The sequence below is a fragment of the Embiotoca jacksoni genome, unplaced genomic scaffold (genome assembly GCF_022577435.1).
Source record: "Embiotoca jacksoni isolate LCO1_2020_lvr unplaced genomic scaffold, fEmbJac1.0.p SCAF_42, whole genome shotgun sequence".
In the NCBI taxonomy this organism is placed as follows: domain Eukaryota; kingdom Metazoa; phylum Chordata; class Actinopteri; family Embiotocidae; genus Embiotoca; species Embiotoca jacksoni.
Window position 1 is genome coordinate 655,001 of NW_027185395.1, and position 15,638 is coordinate 670,638.

The window sequence follows — 15,638 nt, forward strand, 5'->3', positions numbered from 1 at the left end:
GCCGCTGTTCTTCAGGAAGAGGAAGCCCAGCGAGGACTCCAAGAAGAGGCTGGAGTATCAGCTGTGCCGGGTAAGAAGACCTCCTGCTGCTCTGGGTCACGGCACCCCTCTGTCATATTGCTGCTGCTGTTTTTTTGACTGTGATTTTTGTATTTGTTTTATTGATTTAAGTCCCCTTCAACTCATGAATATGTCTTTCTACCGTTGAATGTTTGCGCTTCACTGTGCAGCGTTACGAACTGGAAGGCTGTTCCCACATTCGTCAGCTGAGGGGAAAGTTTCTCTGTGCTCACTGAAAATTGGATATTAAGGGGCGGGGCCTGTATTATGATTTATGACATCACAAATAGTTTCAAAGCCGATCCTGATTCAATGAAACTTAAAGTATTATGTCGAAACATAAAACTTCCAGTTAAACTTAAAAAATGAAATATATCTGCATGTTCATAGATTAGGATTTTTTAATGAGTGAGAAGGAGTAAATGACAATGACAAAAAAAACATCAGACACAAATTATTGTTCCAAGCATATTATATTATATTATATTATATTATATTATATTATATTATATTATATTATATATGTATATTATATACATTTTAAAACATGTCTAGAGGGGATCTTTGATCAAAAATGCATCTCCCCAACTCTGGAAGTATTTTCAATGGGAACATAACATTATGTTTCTTTCCTGTATAAAACAGAGAATATGTATTCCAAACCAGTCTAGTAACACTTCTTCATTCCTCCTCAGTCGAAGGAAGCCGGAGCTGATGACATCCTGGACATCTCAACCTGTGAGCTCTCAGAGGTAATGATGTCATGGCTGCAGGCGAACTTCTCTGATTCCTGTCAAACATCTGAAAGCCTTTAGTATGTTTAAGAACAGGTTCAGTTGAGCCAAATGTACTAATGAGTTAACTTAAACTTAACGTTATTTCCACTGTTCTGAAATATCTGTGTCCATAAATAACTTGTTGGTAAGTGTGCACCATTATGACCTAACAATTGGTCTGTGGTCAAATATACACTCCAACAGAACTTCCTACAGAACTCCACCGACCGACAGACAGCTGATCCAGCTCTGCTCCATCTTCTGAAATGGGCGTCGTCTCAGATGATGATCGACAGGAAGTGATTCTTATTCTCTAACGTGTGTTTACTTGATTCCTCTCGTCTCACATCTCTTAGCTGTAGCTTCGGGCTTCAGTGGAGGCCTCAGATATGGAAATGACACGAATGAGGGATATATGGTGTTAAAAGAATGTAGTGATGAGTTAATTCTCCAGATAAGACTGTACCATCTGATCTTCCACAGGTTCCCTCGAGTGCTTTTTCCATTTGCAAAGTGCTTCATAAGAAGGTAAGAATGCAACATAGAGCTTTGAAGTTGCTGCTGTGTTTAATCAACACTGAGAAATATTCAGGCCCCTTTACTTGTTCCACACTTTACTGTGTTGTGTTCGTAGATTTATGGATAAAACTACCATTTCTGCTGTAAACCTACAGTACATTTAAGTTTTACAAATTTGTTAAAAGTCAAAAGCTGAAATCTTGCATTACCAAAAGTATTCAGAGTCTTTTAATGTAACGCTCCAAGCTGTGATCAGGTACATCTGGTTAGCTTTCATTAGAACAGTCAATTTTCAGATCCAGTTCTTCCATCACCTGTTATGATAATACTTGCAAGATTTTTCACATCGGTCGAGACATCATTGGAAAAAATGCATCTCACGCATCTCATGTTGTTCCACTTATGTCACCACCGAATGCTGTTAGTAAAGAAATCTTCTCGTATATGTGTTGAGGGGAGATTTTCTAGAATCAGAACAATGATGGTGAGATAATCTCCGACTGACTAAGCAGTTAGAAAAAATGTGCGCTTGGGGCCAATTGGGAAAAAATGACATTGTTTTATTAACTAAAGTCTTGCTTGTCTTTTAGACATCACGTTTGAATCATTTTAGAGATGATTTTTATGGGCATCTTATGCCTTTACCTGACAGTGGCGGTGGAAACTGATAGGAAATGAGTGTTAGAATGACATCCAGCAAAGGTCCGGACAGCCACGACCTGATTCATACTGGGTTAAGGCTCCATATAGTTTTGTAAATGAAAGATTTCAGGTTTTGACGTTGAATACATTGGCAAACTTTTCAAAAAACAGGATTTCATCTTGCCATTATGGGTTACTGAGTGAAGATTGAAGGGGAAAAAAATAGAAAATCTATCCATTTAAGATGAAATGTAGAACGTATGAAGTGAATAGTTCCTGATTCCCTGCATGCAGCTGCTCATGTCCTTCACTGAACGTCCTCGGTCTCCTTCAGGTACTTATCCTCCACAGCAATGAGCTGAGACACCTGCTGCCCAAAGGATGTGACCTCAGTACCCTCGCCACTTTAAAGGTAAACAACAACCAATGGGACACTTGAAGTGTCTGTAAAAATTATAAAGTAGCACTTTAGGATTTGAAAAGATTATATACATACAGTTATACAGACCAAAGTTCCTTTAGCAGGTAACGAGAACACATTTAAAATCTGCATGTTTGCACAATCAAAGTGAAGTTTGTGCTGAAAATGTACTTGACATGCTGTCGCTTGTTCAACCCTCATCCAACACACCATCACCTGCAGTTCATCAAGCCTGCTGCATCTCCACAGCTGTGACCTAGTGACTCATTTTATATGCTTTTGTTAAGTTTGTCTTTCAATTCAATTCAATTCAATTCAATTCAATTCAATTCAATTCAATTCAATTCAATTCAATTCAATTTTATTTCTATAGCACCAAATCACAACACAGGTTATTTCATGGTACTTAACACATTAAAGTCTTTACAGCAGAACTTTACAATATTATACAGAGAAACCAACAATTCATCAATTCAACAATTCCCACATAAGCTAGGAGGGAAAAAACTCCTCTTTAAGGGAGAAAAACCTCCAACAGAGGGAAGAAAAACTCCCTTTAACAGGAAGAAACCTCCGACAGAACCAGGATCAGAGGTGGGCGGAGCATCTGTTAACAGAACCAGGATCAGAGGTGGGCGGAGCATCTGTTAACAGAACCAGGCTCAGAGGTGGAGAACATCTGTTAACAGAACCAGGCTCAGAGGTGGGCGGAGCATCTGTTAACAGAACCAGGCTCAGAGGTGGGCGGAGCATCTGTTAACAGAACCAGGATCAGAGGTGGGCGGAGCATCTGTTAACAGAACCAGGCTCAGAGGTGGAGAACATCTGTTAACAGAACCAGGATCAGAGGTGGGCGGAGCATCTGTTAACAGAACCAGGCTCAGAGGTGGAGAACATCTGTTAACAGAACCAGGCTCAGAGGTGGGCGGAGCATCTGTTAACAGAACCAGGCTCAGAGGTGGGCGGAGCATCTGTTAACAGAACCAGGCTCAGAGGTGGAGAACATCTGTTAACAGAACCAGGCTCAGAGGTGGGCGGAGCATCTGTTAACAGAACCAGGCTCAGAGGTGGGCGGAGCATCTGTTAACAGAACCAGGATCAGAGGTGGGCGGAGCATCTGTTAACAGAACCAGGCTCAGAGGTGGAGAACATCTGTTAACAGAACCAGGATCAGAGGTGGGCGGAGCATCTGTTAACAGAACCAGGCTCAGAGGTGGAGAACATCTGTTAACAGAACCAGGCTCAGAGGTGGGCGGAGCATCTGTTAACAGAACCAGGATCAGAGGTGGGCGGAGCATCTGCCTTGACCGGTTGAGGTGAGAGGAGAGCAGAGAGAGAAAAGGACAGCATAGAGAAGAACTGTTGGTGGAGACGACAAGCGCAGGACAGAGACATGCAGCTCCATGACGGGACATCTGGAAAAGAAAGAACAGAAACTACACGAGTGAAGGAACTGAATGGAGACAACAGATAATAAGAAGAAACTATGGGAGAGAAGAAGATGGTGAGGTATGAGTCAGTTAAAGAGTAGGAGGAAAGAAAAGAAGCTCAGCATGTAACGAGGTCCTCCAGCAGCCTCGGCCTATAACAGCATAACTAAGGGTTGGTTCAGGTCTACCTGAGCCAGCCCTAACTATAGGCTTCATCAAGAAGGAAGGTTTTGAGTCTAATCTTAAAGCTAGAGAGGGTTTCTGCCCCTCCAACACAAACTGGGAGCTGGTTCCACAGGGGAGGAGCCTGAAAACTGAAGCTCCGCCTCCCATTCTACTTCTGGAAACTCTAGGAACCACAAGTAGACCAGCGTACTGAGAGAGAAGTGCTCTGCTGGGATTATATGGTTCTATAAGATCTCTACGATATGATGGAGCCTGGTCATGTAGAGCTTTGTAAGTCATCAAGAGAATTTTAAATTCACCTCTTAATGGAAGCATGTAGAAAGTAAAAAGTATTGGGCCTAACACTGAGCCTTGTGGATCTCCATAACTAACTCTTGTTTGTCTGGAAGACTCATTGTTGACATGGACAAACTGGAATCTATCTGATAAGTAGGATTTGAACCAGTTAATGCAGTTCCTTTAATCCTCGTAACGTCTTCTAATCTCTGTAATAAGATCGTATGATCAATCGTATCAAAAGCAGCGCTGAGGTCCAGAAGAACAAGTACAGAGACGAGTCCATTATCTGAGGCTAATAAAAGGCCGTTAGTAACTTTCACCAGAGCTGTTTCTGTGCTATGATGAACTCTAAAGACTGAAAATCTTCAAACAGATCATTCCTTTGTAAATGATCACAAAGTTGATTTGCAACAACTTTTTCAAGGATTTTAGAAATAAACGTCAGGTTGTAAATTGGTCTGTAGACCCTTTTTTTTTTTAATAATAATGTTTCTAGACTTTCCAGCTCTGATCCTCCAATGGGAGATGACCTAGTGGCACATCACCTAGAAGAATGGTGCGTTTATGTGCTGTCATGTAGTTACAACTGTCAGCCGCATTTATACCAACAAAACTTTTAGTCTCTGAATGCAATCTATGTGGCATCTGAATGATGAAACTCCGTAAACATGAAGAGAACTCCAGACCTGTGTTTCATGGTGCAGCAGCAACATTGAGCAAGTTTCAAATCTGTTCTACTAAAATGAACCGATGAGCCCGCTGGGAGGAAAGACTGACTTACAAATTAAACTGCCACTTGCATGAATAGTTAAAGTTCTGTTTGTAACCTAGGTTGTAACACAAATGATTTATTGGATTTATTGGACTGATGGTGAGAAACTCCTTCATGTTCTAAATTGCTTCTCATGTTTCGTGTTGAGGTTTTGTTGCTTTTAAAAGAGTTCAAATCATCAGTTTTGCACAGAAACTTTCAATCCGGTCAAATTAGCAGGGCCACAATTTGATAATATTACTATTACTATTACTAAATATTATTAGTGTGCTTCTGAAAAGTGTCTGACCTCCACTTCATCACTAACGTACACATGACCATCTACTTGCACAGGTTCTGGACCTGCATGAGAACAGACTCAGCTCGCTCCCAGAGGACATCGGGAAGCTGGTGGCTCTGCAGGTGAATCATTGAGCTCCACTCCAGATGTAGAGGAGCTGAGGGGGAATGGATGCACTCAACATCTTCATGTGACCATTTTAGATTCTGAACGTGGAGAAGAACTGTTTGAAGGCCCTGCCGGAGTCCATCGGGAGTCTGCACCTCCTGCAGACACTCAATCTGAAGGGTATGATGCCTGTTTGTCTGCAGGTCAGAGAAGTGCGGGTCAGATGCTGTTGATTATGTTTTTCCCGTTGCTGTATCTCTAACAGGGAACTGTCTCAGTGAGCTGCCCTCCTCCGTCGGTTCTTTGAGCAGTTTGCGCACCCTGGATCTGAGCGACAACAAAATCCTGCAGCTTCCCAAATCTCTGGCCTACATCCGCACCTTAGAGGTGAGTCCTGGGTTTAACTCCCACAAATACAGGACGGCTCCAGACACTGAGTTGTCATTAATATAAACCATGTGTGTGCCGTGACAGAGCTTCACTCTTGATGCTGCCATGATGTCCTACCCGCCCGCGTCCGTGTCCACAGAAGGAACCGAGAGCATCCAGCGCTTCTTGTGCTCCGGTACGGTTTGTTCTGCTCACTCTCTTTATCCAGAACTGAGTCCAGCGGCTCACGCTCGCCACAGTCCGTCTTCCAGGACGGGACTTTTGGTACCAGATGTACAATTAGTTGCATCCTACCCAACTGTGCATGACCATGGACCAGAATGACACTTCAAGGTACTCACTAACGCCCCCTGCTGTACATAGAAAGGGAATTTCATTTTGACAAATCACACTTTCAAGACATTAAAGGGATTTTTGAGGTTAAATCCATTTGAGGAGATGGATGATGGGAATCATCTGCTCCGGCCACGGGCACTGTAATGAGGAAGAATGTCCACCCAGTTCAGTGGACAATATTATTGGATTATCTTATTTGATGATGCTTTTCAGAGTTGGGAGAGGAGTACTGCCCGCCGTCTCAGTATCTGTTGCCGGTGCTGGAGAGCGACTGTGCCCAGAGCTCAGACAGCTTGGACGGCTTGGATGAGGCGTGGCAGGTACAGCACATGTCAAACACAGAGTGGAGAGCGCTGTTTGTTTAAATGTTACTTTCACTATATTTATTGGTTTCTGTTGAAGACAATGAAAGCCTTATTTAACCTTTCCTCACTTTCTGTTGCAGAGCAAATTCAGTGACTACGAGAAGAGAAAGGTTTGTGACTCCATCAAACACCATTAACTCTTAACTCTCTCTGACTTTTGTACTTAAAGCTGCACAAGTCAAACTTTTTTTTTTTATATATAAAGATGTTATGTGTAATGTGAAACTGGTTGCTCACAATGACAAACCCACATCCATCTATTAGCTCATTGTTTTGCCCACAAATGAACTCGTGTGTTTCAGTTCACTCTCATCAGTGTAGTTTCCCACAGCAGAAACAGCAGGGAGCAAAAAGGATTTAGTAAATCGTACCAAACAGTTTACTTTACTCATTTTTTTTTTTTTTTTTACTTTTAGGGTTGTGAATCTGCAGATGAAGCATAAAATATAGTTGTTTTTTATTCAGACTCATCCTTTTATTTTCTTCCATATCGTTTGTCTTTTACATTGATATTAGTCTTTATCTTACAAGTTTAAATAATTTTTGCACTGCAGACCGATAGCGCCAACCTCAACGTGTGTGTGTGTGTGTGGGGGGGAGGGGTTTTCAGTGAAATTTGTTTTCCAAGACCGAGGAAGGTGCGTCATGTCAGCAGCAACCAGGTGGCTTTCTTCAACATTGGCAGGGTTGTGTAGTGTGAATTCGCTCTTCAGGCTCAGACTGTCAACACAGAGTTGTACTGTGATGTTTGAGGGAAACCTTCGATGCAAACGACCTGAACTGTGGCCAAATGCCACTGATATTGTCCAACATGACAACGTGCCCGCTCAGCAGTTTTTCCTCACCAACCCTACTCACCAGATTGGCTCCCTGCGACTGCTTTCTGTTCTCAGGGTTTGGGTTCATGATTAAAATCCCAACGTGCCTGCAGCTGAGGTCACACAAAGTCCCATGTGATGCTGTTATGAACAGTTGTTCCTGCCCTCTGCTCCACTGCTCAGCGCTACGCTGCGCTCCGTTCGTGCACAACAGGAACTGCTTCGGACATATTTGATCGCCCCTCGTACCTTCACAGCCTCTTCCTTGTACGTCCGTCCTTTAGGAGCAGAAGCAGCAGGAGAAGTTGGCCTTCGAGTGGCAGCTGGAGCGGAAGCAGAAGGAGCACACCCAGCTTCTACTCATGAACAACTCCCACAAGGAAAACATCCTCAACTCGGTCCGACAGGTACACCAGTCCCTCACTCGCTCTTTTACTTTATGACCCACGATTTTATTGCATGTTTGATAAGTCGACAACTTCCCACTGAAATGGGATTCGTATCACCTGATAACGTTGCATTTAGATTCCTAGAAATCCTCCTTGCTCACAGTTCATGGTTTGGAGTTTAACTGATCTACATATGTTGTCTTTCAAGAAATCAGCTGTGAGCTGAAGGGACTTCCCACATCACTCTGCTAACACGGCTACACGTTCAGTGTTGAATGGAGCCTAATCTGGAATCCTTTTTATAGATTTTCACCAAATAGTAGGCTTGATGCTGACAGGGCGCAGAGTTTAACATCCTCTGAACCAAGTGTGATCTCTACTTTATTGCTATAAGATGAAACTTCTCCTGTTTCAGTTATTATTCTGTCTCAGCTCCACAATGAAAGACACAGCTCACATCTACGCACACTTTTATTGTGATACTATTCTATTTTTACTTCTAGTAGTTTCATTTCTCTTTTATCTTTTATATTTGTCATAATGGAATAATTAAATGTTATTGTATAAAAATTGTAAACATATAAAGTGCCTAAAACTTTTCCACAGTACTGTACAGTATGTGAAGTCTAGAAGTTGCCTGTCCATCACAGACAGACAGAAACAACAGACAGACAACCACTTAATGTGTACAGTAAATATACAGTCTACTGCTTGAAGCTGTGTCTGCGTACACTGTATATCTCTGCTCTGCTCTGACTACGTAACGGTTTAATGGCATTCAGGATTCCTCAAAAAGCCCATTTTTAATGCTCATGAGAACATTTAATGTATCTGTGTATTGTGACATCACAGACGTGAGAGTGTGGAGTCTGTGTGATGTTCAGGAGCAGGAACGAGTGGAGCTGGGCGTCACTCAGTGGCAGAGGGCCCAGGAGGCCGAGAGGCTTCTGGTGCTGGAGAAAGTCCGACAAGCTGAAGACAACATTAGCAGTCGCGTCAGCAACATGCTGATGGCCAACACCAGGTGGGGCTGGAGGAGGAGGCTGTGTTGGCTTGTAAAGAGTGAGTTAGATGGTTTAACCACACTGTGTACATGCAGATGAGTTTCTGCTAACTGCTGTGTTTTTATTTGGATCTCTTTAGGCAGAAAAAGAGTGCAGAGTTTCTCCAGGCCATGGAGGAAGATCGGTGAGTGGAGAGACTACAGATCCATAACATCCAGATCTGTTACAGCAGAAGAGATACGGGGCCTCCACCACTCATCACTCATCCAATTGATTTCCACTTAGCAGATTCAGCCTGTTTGTAGAACATTTTCCAAGGAAGAAGCACACAAAGGGCTTCCAGGGGAAGGAAAATGAAAACATACTGACAAGACGCCTTAAACACATTACAGAGAAGAACAGTAGAAACGGAAAAAAATCCATTCTGTAATGTAATTTTTCTAAGCCAAGGCAAATGCATCACTCGCAGATCGTAGTACTTTAAAACTGAGTCCTCCCATCCAGACTGGCTGTAATGTCATGTACCCATCATAGCCAGTGGTGAAGTGTTTAGGTGGGAGGATATCTAGCGGCAACTAACAGTGACGTCACCCGTTGATGTTTGAATGGCCGTCATGCAGACTCCAGTTTGGAATTTGGCCAGCTCCATCTTGCTAGTCCCCAACTGTTAGGAGCTGGTAGTGACCATATTTGGACAAGCTGCGGGAGGAGCCAGCTGTGGATCTGACTGATCTGATTGGAAACCTGACGATACTACGTCCCGCCCACCGATAGCTGTAACCTGACTGCACCTTGAATCTTCTTTTCTAATGAATGAGGGATTATTTTCAGATGGACCTCCAGAAAACTAATAAGAAGGAGTGACTTCAGCTAACAACACCGAGATAACTGATGGACACATTTTATTCACTTTGGATTTGATGAGAGAAGTTGAATGGGAGTCAATGGAGCCGGAGGAAATGTTAAACTTTTACACTTTATGGCACAAATACATTTCCATGCATGTAGATTATGTACAATACACTAATGATAATTTATTGAACTGATTTATATAAGAATCTTGACATTTATTCAAATGATGTTTTTACAGTTTACCAGGATTTTCAGCTGTCTGGCACCACAGTTCATGTTTATTGAGCATTGATTTCTGCTTCAGGATCCGTATGGAGCATCTGACTGCCATCACACAGGAAGAGGCCAGTTCACTGAGGAAGAGGGAGGTGGCAGGTACGTCTGTCTGCATACACCAGGTACACAGGTTGTTTAGCAATATCTTATTCTTTTTGTATTTGATTTCTCCAAAAACGTTATATGTTCTCTGCTTTTGATGCCCATCACTTCCAGTTGTTCATTCAGCTCTGCAAGCCTCTGTGGCATTCTCTTGTGTCTCCACAGTAAACAGTAGAACGATCATGTACTATCGGCACAGTAAAACGTCACTACTTGTTTCTCTATGCTGCTATCACTTTTCACAAATCCATAAATGGATTTACCTGTGCATGTGCTCAATCATGAATTCATCAAAACTTGCTTTAAATCAGGACTCAATCACTTAAATTAAAATAAGAGACAGCTTGATTCGTTAGTACTTTAAATACTCGTAATTGTTATTTATTCCAAAGAATACACGTTTCAGTTTTTATAATATGTATTTATGTTTAGGAATTAATATCTTATTTACACTTTTTTCATTCTCAAATACTGATATCGTTGTTCCCTTAAAAACATCCAACATGAGTCAGACGCTGCCTTAAATGTTATCTTTTTATTTCATTGTCTTCTTTCCTTGTCCTTCCCTCACAAACAATATTCTCCTTTTCTTGTTTTCTTTCTCCACGTTTCTTCCCTCCGTGTTTTTAGCGGCCATGCAGACGATGCTGTCGGACAGCTGCACGATGATCCTCCTCCAGGAGGCCAGCGACTGTCGCAGACGAAGCCTGGTCTCCGAGGCCTGCAGGAGGTCAAACACTCCCTCCCACTAATACACAGACACCTGATCACAGCAGCTCACCTGATCACAGCAGCTCACCTGATCACAGCAGCTCACCTGATCACCTAACAAATGAAAATATGTCTTCTCTTCTCCCTTGTCCTGTAACAGTATGGAGAACCTGGACAGGAGGTTTGACAATATGCTGTCCCTCCAAGTTTTGGACAAATCTAAAGCCATTGCTCATATCTTACAGGAGGTATGTGGTGCCTGGGAATAACTTCATAGTCATGAGAGCTCGGTGGAGAAATCACACCTTTTTTGAAGCAGCCAGGCTCGGTGACCTGGTGTTTCCTGTGATTGTTGTCTGCAGGAGGAGATGCAGAAAGCAGCGTTCCAGGCGTTGCAGCTGCAGAAAGATGCTGTTCATGGATACATCCGCAACCAGGTCGGTGGAGCGGGTTGGTGCAGTCAACAGTGTTGTGTTAACAGCCTGGTTCCTCGGCCAATAAAAACTCAGCTAAAGGTTTAATCAAATCGCTGTCACTGTGTGGATGGAGAAAATGATCCTGGTAGAGAATCACTGCGATCACATGGCATTGCCATTTTTCTTTCTCTTATTTTTCCCCATAGCCTGCTCATTATCTAACTCATCTTTACCCACGCTAACTAAGATGTCAGTGTACAGATTTGTACTATTTTCCAGGTATCCAGTGGTACCCTGTGTAGTACTGTCACAAGACAGAAGTCCATTCCACCCACTCATCCTCAGTGTTTCCCTGGCTCAGCATTAAGCAGCATGTCCCCTCTGCCTGCTCGCTTCATGTCTGCTTCTCCACTGTCCCCAGATCAAGCTCATAGAAGGTGAATTAATGCAGCTGACTAAACTGGAGATTAAAAGACGCAATCTGGATGCTGAGAACATGCAGGTGGGTGTCACTGCTTCCTTTCTTTGCCGTCCCACATTTACTAGATTTTTTTTTTTTTCTTCTTCCCGTTTGTTAGTTTATCATTTCTTTTGAATTTTTCCATGTTATTGCTCCATGGCAACAATTAAACATTGTACACACCGAGATTCAAGGAAATAAATCGGATAGAAAGCACATTAAACATGAATTGAATTGAGCGATATGGTGGGTAAAGTATCTAAGAACTGTACTTAAGTAAACATATTATTTTGAAAAAAACAGAACTGAAAAATAATTTATTGATCTAAATAACCACTTGAACACTACTGTCTTTTTCCTTCCATCTTTCTTTGATGATGATTGATCTCCACTGCACAGGTCAAGAAGTGAACGTACTGGTTTCTGCACATCATAAAAAGTCTTGAAAAGCATTGAATTCAGTCCCTCAAAAGGTCTCGGATAGTGTTAAAGCGCTTTTATTTCATTTGCAAAGGTCTTCAATATTTCTGGGGGGGAGGGGAGGGATATGAGGTCTTTCAGACATGATGGAGTTTGGTCTTTATGGGGTTTGTATGTGAGGAGAATGATTTTAATTTCTATTTCTCTGAATAGTGAAGAAGCTAATATTGTAGAAATATGATCTCTATCTGCATCCATCAGCATTCTCTCTGCAGCACGTTGGATCAACTGGAGGCTTTTCACAGTTACTGGGACATCCTGATTTTTAAAGACTTACAAGGAATAACTTCAGTCTGGTCTGAAGTGACAAATGCATTGAATAGTTTTTCAGTCTGACAGGATGTTCCTGATTTTCATAATATTGTGTAGTTGAAAGAAGGCAGTTCTACAGATTTGCTTTGCTTTGAGTTAAAGGACATTAACAGACTCTGTGCTGTTGCTCCCTCCTCTCCTTGTTTGATGATCAGTCTTCTGACGAGTGTCTACTGTCACTGCTTCTGTGTGCAGGAGGTTCTGGTGGACCAGCGCACAGCTCTCAGCGACTTACTGCAGCAGCTGCTGAAGCAGAAGCAGCAGAGGGAGCAGGAGCTGCGAGAAGTTCTGGTGAGGATGCAGATCAGCGCTCACGGTGTCAATGTCTAATATTAGAACTGCTGCTTTAAGTTATATTTACCTCCTTTCTTCATGTCAGGTTTACTTCAAAATGGAATTGTACTGACTACATTTTGTTTTGGTTAAATAAACTTAGTGAGACTTAATTGAAGAGTTCCATTTACTCAACTGAATTTAGAAATTACAGAAGTGTCTTGCACTTACAGCTTTACAAAGATTTTGCAAACTGTACCTCATAAATATGATTTGGTGTCCCATAATTTACCAGAAAAGATGACATCACTTTGAGATGTGGGCCTCACTTATTAGCTATTTATGTTTATGAATGTTGACGTGCGTAGAGTCTGGTTTATGGATATTATCTTGTAAGTGAGAATTTAGTGTGTGAACAAGTTCCTGTCCTGGAAAGATAATTACAATGATATGCACCCACAAGTCAGCATAACTGTTGAACACAGGTGCTACCAAATACAGTTGAGAGGTTCATTTAAAGGAAGTGAAATGAAATAAAAGCACAGCCACAAAGTGTGAGAAATGACGACAACGGCTGAGCCTTCGTGCAGGATTTATCAAAAGAAAACTGCTCAGAAAGAGTTTTCGTAAGACTGACTGATCAGCAGGTTCGTCTTGATCTGCGCCTGAAACTTGGTGAAAAAAAAGTCCTCATCTCCTTTGCTGTCTTTCTTATTCTGGGATTAAATAGAGAATCACTTGATGTTTTTCAGGTGGAGATGGAGAAGAAATCTGAGACCAACCAGCAGAACTACTGGATGATCCAGTACCAGAGGCTGTTGGACACCAAGCCGCTGTTACTGCGCATGCAGGTAGAGTACAGAGCAGATCAGAGCAGGACGGACACACAAACATCTGGAAACTAAGTGTTGTGTTTTAACCTGCAGGAAGCAGGCGTTGAGAAGGAGTTAGTCAACCTGCTGTGCAAACTGTCCGCTCAGCACTACCTGCCCGTTCTGGCTCATCATCGAGTGACGACGAAGGCTCTTCGCCACATGAACTCCTCCGACCTGAAGAAGGTGTGACATCATCGCTACCACATTTCTATCAGTTTTCACTTTGAGATCAACAACAATGTGACCTCCAGTTTTAACATCAGAGATCACCACGGAGAAGAGCTCTGCCTCCGCTGTCATCACAATCACATCATCAGCACTCGGTCATGATCAGGAGTTAAAATGTCCATCATGAAACTGTTAGAACAGTGAAAAACTATCCTCATAATCAGGGTTGCTCTTTATTTCACTTCATTATTTAATGTTCATGTCGGATGTGTTCTCTTCAGACAAAGTCATTTTATTTTGCCATTATTAGTCCGTAGAAACTGACAAATCCCGCAGGAGCTGGGGAAGCTGTTTCCAGGTTAAAGTGACTTTTATTGCAGCAAAATTCTCTTTTTATAACAACATAGGATCAAATGCCTGCTTCCCCTCAGCACTATGTTTCAGCTCATTGTTTGCTGGCTTGTAGCAGGAAGCTGTTTGTTATGACAATGCTGTACTATTCTGCTCATGAGGTAGTGAAGACCACAGCACAGCTAAAACTGTGCATATTGTTGCTGTCTGCTTCAAAGGTGACAGAATTTCCTAGTTTTGTTCGCAACTTGTTTCAAAAATAATGAGTGCATGTTGAACTAATTAATAAACATGCAGAATACTCAACTTTCTTGATTTCTCTGCTTTCAGCTTAGCATTAATGAAGTGGGGATTCAGAAAGCTCTTCTGAACTGGGCCCAGAGACGCCAGCCTGAAGGTCCGTTACACACAACTCAACATTATTAGAATATGTTGTTCACACTGACTAATTGTTGGGCAAAGAAATCATCTGTTTCCACACTGATCACAGTCGCGTCTCATCAAACATGATCCCATATTGTTTCACAGATTTTTTTAAACATCACATGTTGATGACTCGTCCGTCCATCTGACTGTCCATCTGTCCATCCGTCTGTCTGTCGGTCTGTCCGTCTGTCCGTCCCTCCAGCAGCAGCTTGTAACACTGTCGAGCAGCAGCAGGAGGAAGAAGCAGAGGTTTGCCCGACAGCTCCCCCCCCCTCCTCCTCCCCCCTTCTCCCCTTTATTTCTTCCCAGCACCTCGAGCATCCAGATGCCTAGCTCACCACTCACCCCGGGGACCCCCGTCACCCCCTCGGCCCCCGCCCCCATGGAGGGACCAGGGAGCTCGGAGTGTGTGGTCTGCATGGAAACCGGGGTAAAGAAACGCCTTCGTAGTCTGATTAATAATCAATACTGCAACGGAAAGCTGCTTCTTTGTAAAACTTGTAGGTGTAATGTTTTTATGACTCTAAATGTCCCGATGTGAAGCACCGGTGTGTCCCGAGGTTCTGACCCAGGTCCGGTTGTGTTTGTACCGGCTACTTTCATCAGCAGCCGGCTGATCGCTGTCACAAATACAAACCAAACAAAGCAGTCTACATCCAATTATAAAGAAAGATACAGGTGTTGAAGCTTCACAGGCTGTTGGTTCCGGTAGATATCGTCCACTAACATACAGACACATACACATGGGGATTTGTGCACATGTAATTACTTTATTATCATTTCCATCTTCATTCTAAACCTCCTTTAACAAACTGCAGTTAACTACATGCTTCTTGGCTTCGGCAGTAACTGCAGGTTATTACTGAAGGTAGCTGGACACGTTCCAGCTCTACAACACATTTACACTTTCTGAAGGGGACATTATTTCAAAAGTCCACGTCGGATAAATGTCTTTAAATCTACTTAGATCACAGATTAAATACGTCCCGGCAGAACTTCCCTAAGAATAATCCGTCTTTGAATATTTGTATCATTATCAAAGCAATATAATAGTAACTGTGTTCATATCGATGGGTTTATTGTAAAGAGGAAGTGCTAATAGCTAATTTGGTGCTAATTTGCTAAATGCTATCAAATACAGTGTAGGCTGATAGAAGAGGG

The 15,638-nt window shown here is 42.4% G+C and overlaps 1 protein-coding gene across 3 annotated transcripts in view; it reads left to right on the top strand.

Annotated features, from left to right (window-relative positions):
* The window catches only part of lrsam1 (leucine rich repeat and sterile alpha motif containing 1), a 21,296-nt gene that overhangs the window by 3,423 nt on the left and 2,235 nt on the right, over positions 1–15,638 (top strand). Inside the window, exons 2-24 of one of the 3 annotated variants that reach the window (XM_069169041.1) lie at positions 1–70; positions 756–812; positions 1,320–1,364; positions 2,332–2,409; positions 5,419–5,487; positions 5,569–5,653; positions 5,739–5,860; positions 5,948–6,038; positions 6,413–6,519; positions 6,645–6,674; positions 7,667–7,789; positions 8,656–8,795; positions 8,915–8,959; positions 9,932–10,002; positions 10,636–10,735; positions 10,877–10,964; positions 11,079–11,153; positions 11,554–11,634; positions 12,580–12,675; positions 13,410–13,508; positions 13,584–13,715; positions 14,382–14,452; positions 14,715–14,907. The exon at positions 1–70 is cut by the window's left edge and continues 100 nt beyond it. In XM_069169041.1, the coding sequence (XP_069025142.1) occupies positions 1–70; positions 756–812; positions 1,320–1,364; positions 2,332–2,409; positions 5,419–5,487; positions 5,569–5,653; positions 5,739–5,860; positions 5,948–6,038; positions 6,413–6,519; positions 6,645–6,674; positions 7,667–7,789; positions 8,656–8,795; positions 8,915–8,959; positions 9,932–10,002; positions 10,636–10,735; positions 10,877–10,964; positions 11,079–11,153; positions 11,554–11,634; positions 12,580–12,675; positions 13,410–13,508; positions 13,584–13,715; positions 14,382–14,452; positions 14,715–14,907 (2,068 nt within the window). Of the gene's footprint in view, positions 71–755; positions 813–1,319; positions 1,365–2,331; positions 2,410–5,418; positions 5,488–5,568; positions 5,654–5,738; positions 5,861–5,947; positions 6,039–6,412; positions 6,520–6,644; positions 6,675–7,666; positions 7,790–8,655; positions 8,796–8,914; positions 8,960–9,931; positions 10,003–10,635; positions 10,736–10,876; positions 10,965–11,078; positions 11,154–11,553; positions 11,635–12,579; positions 12,676–13,409; positions 13,509–13,583; positions 13,716–14,381; positions 14,453–14,679; positions 14,908–15,638 lie in introns of those variants that run through there. The other 2 variants (XM_069169039.1, XM_069169040.1) reach the window with 2 other exon arrangements.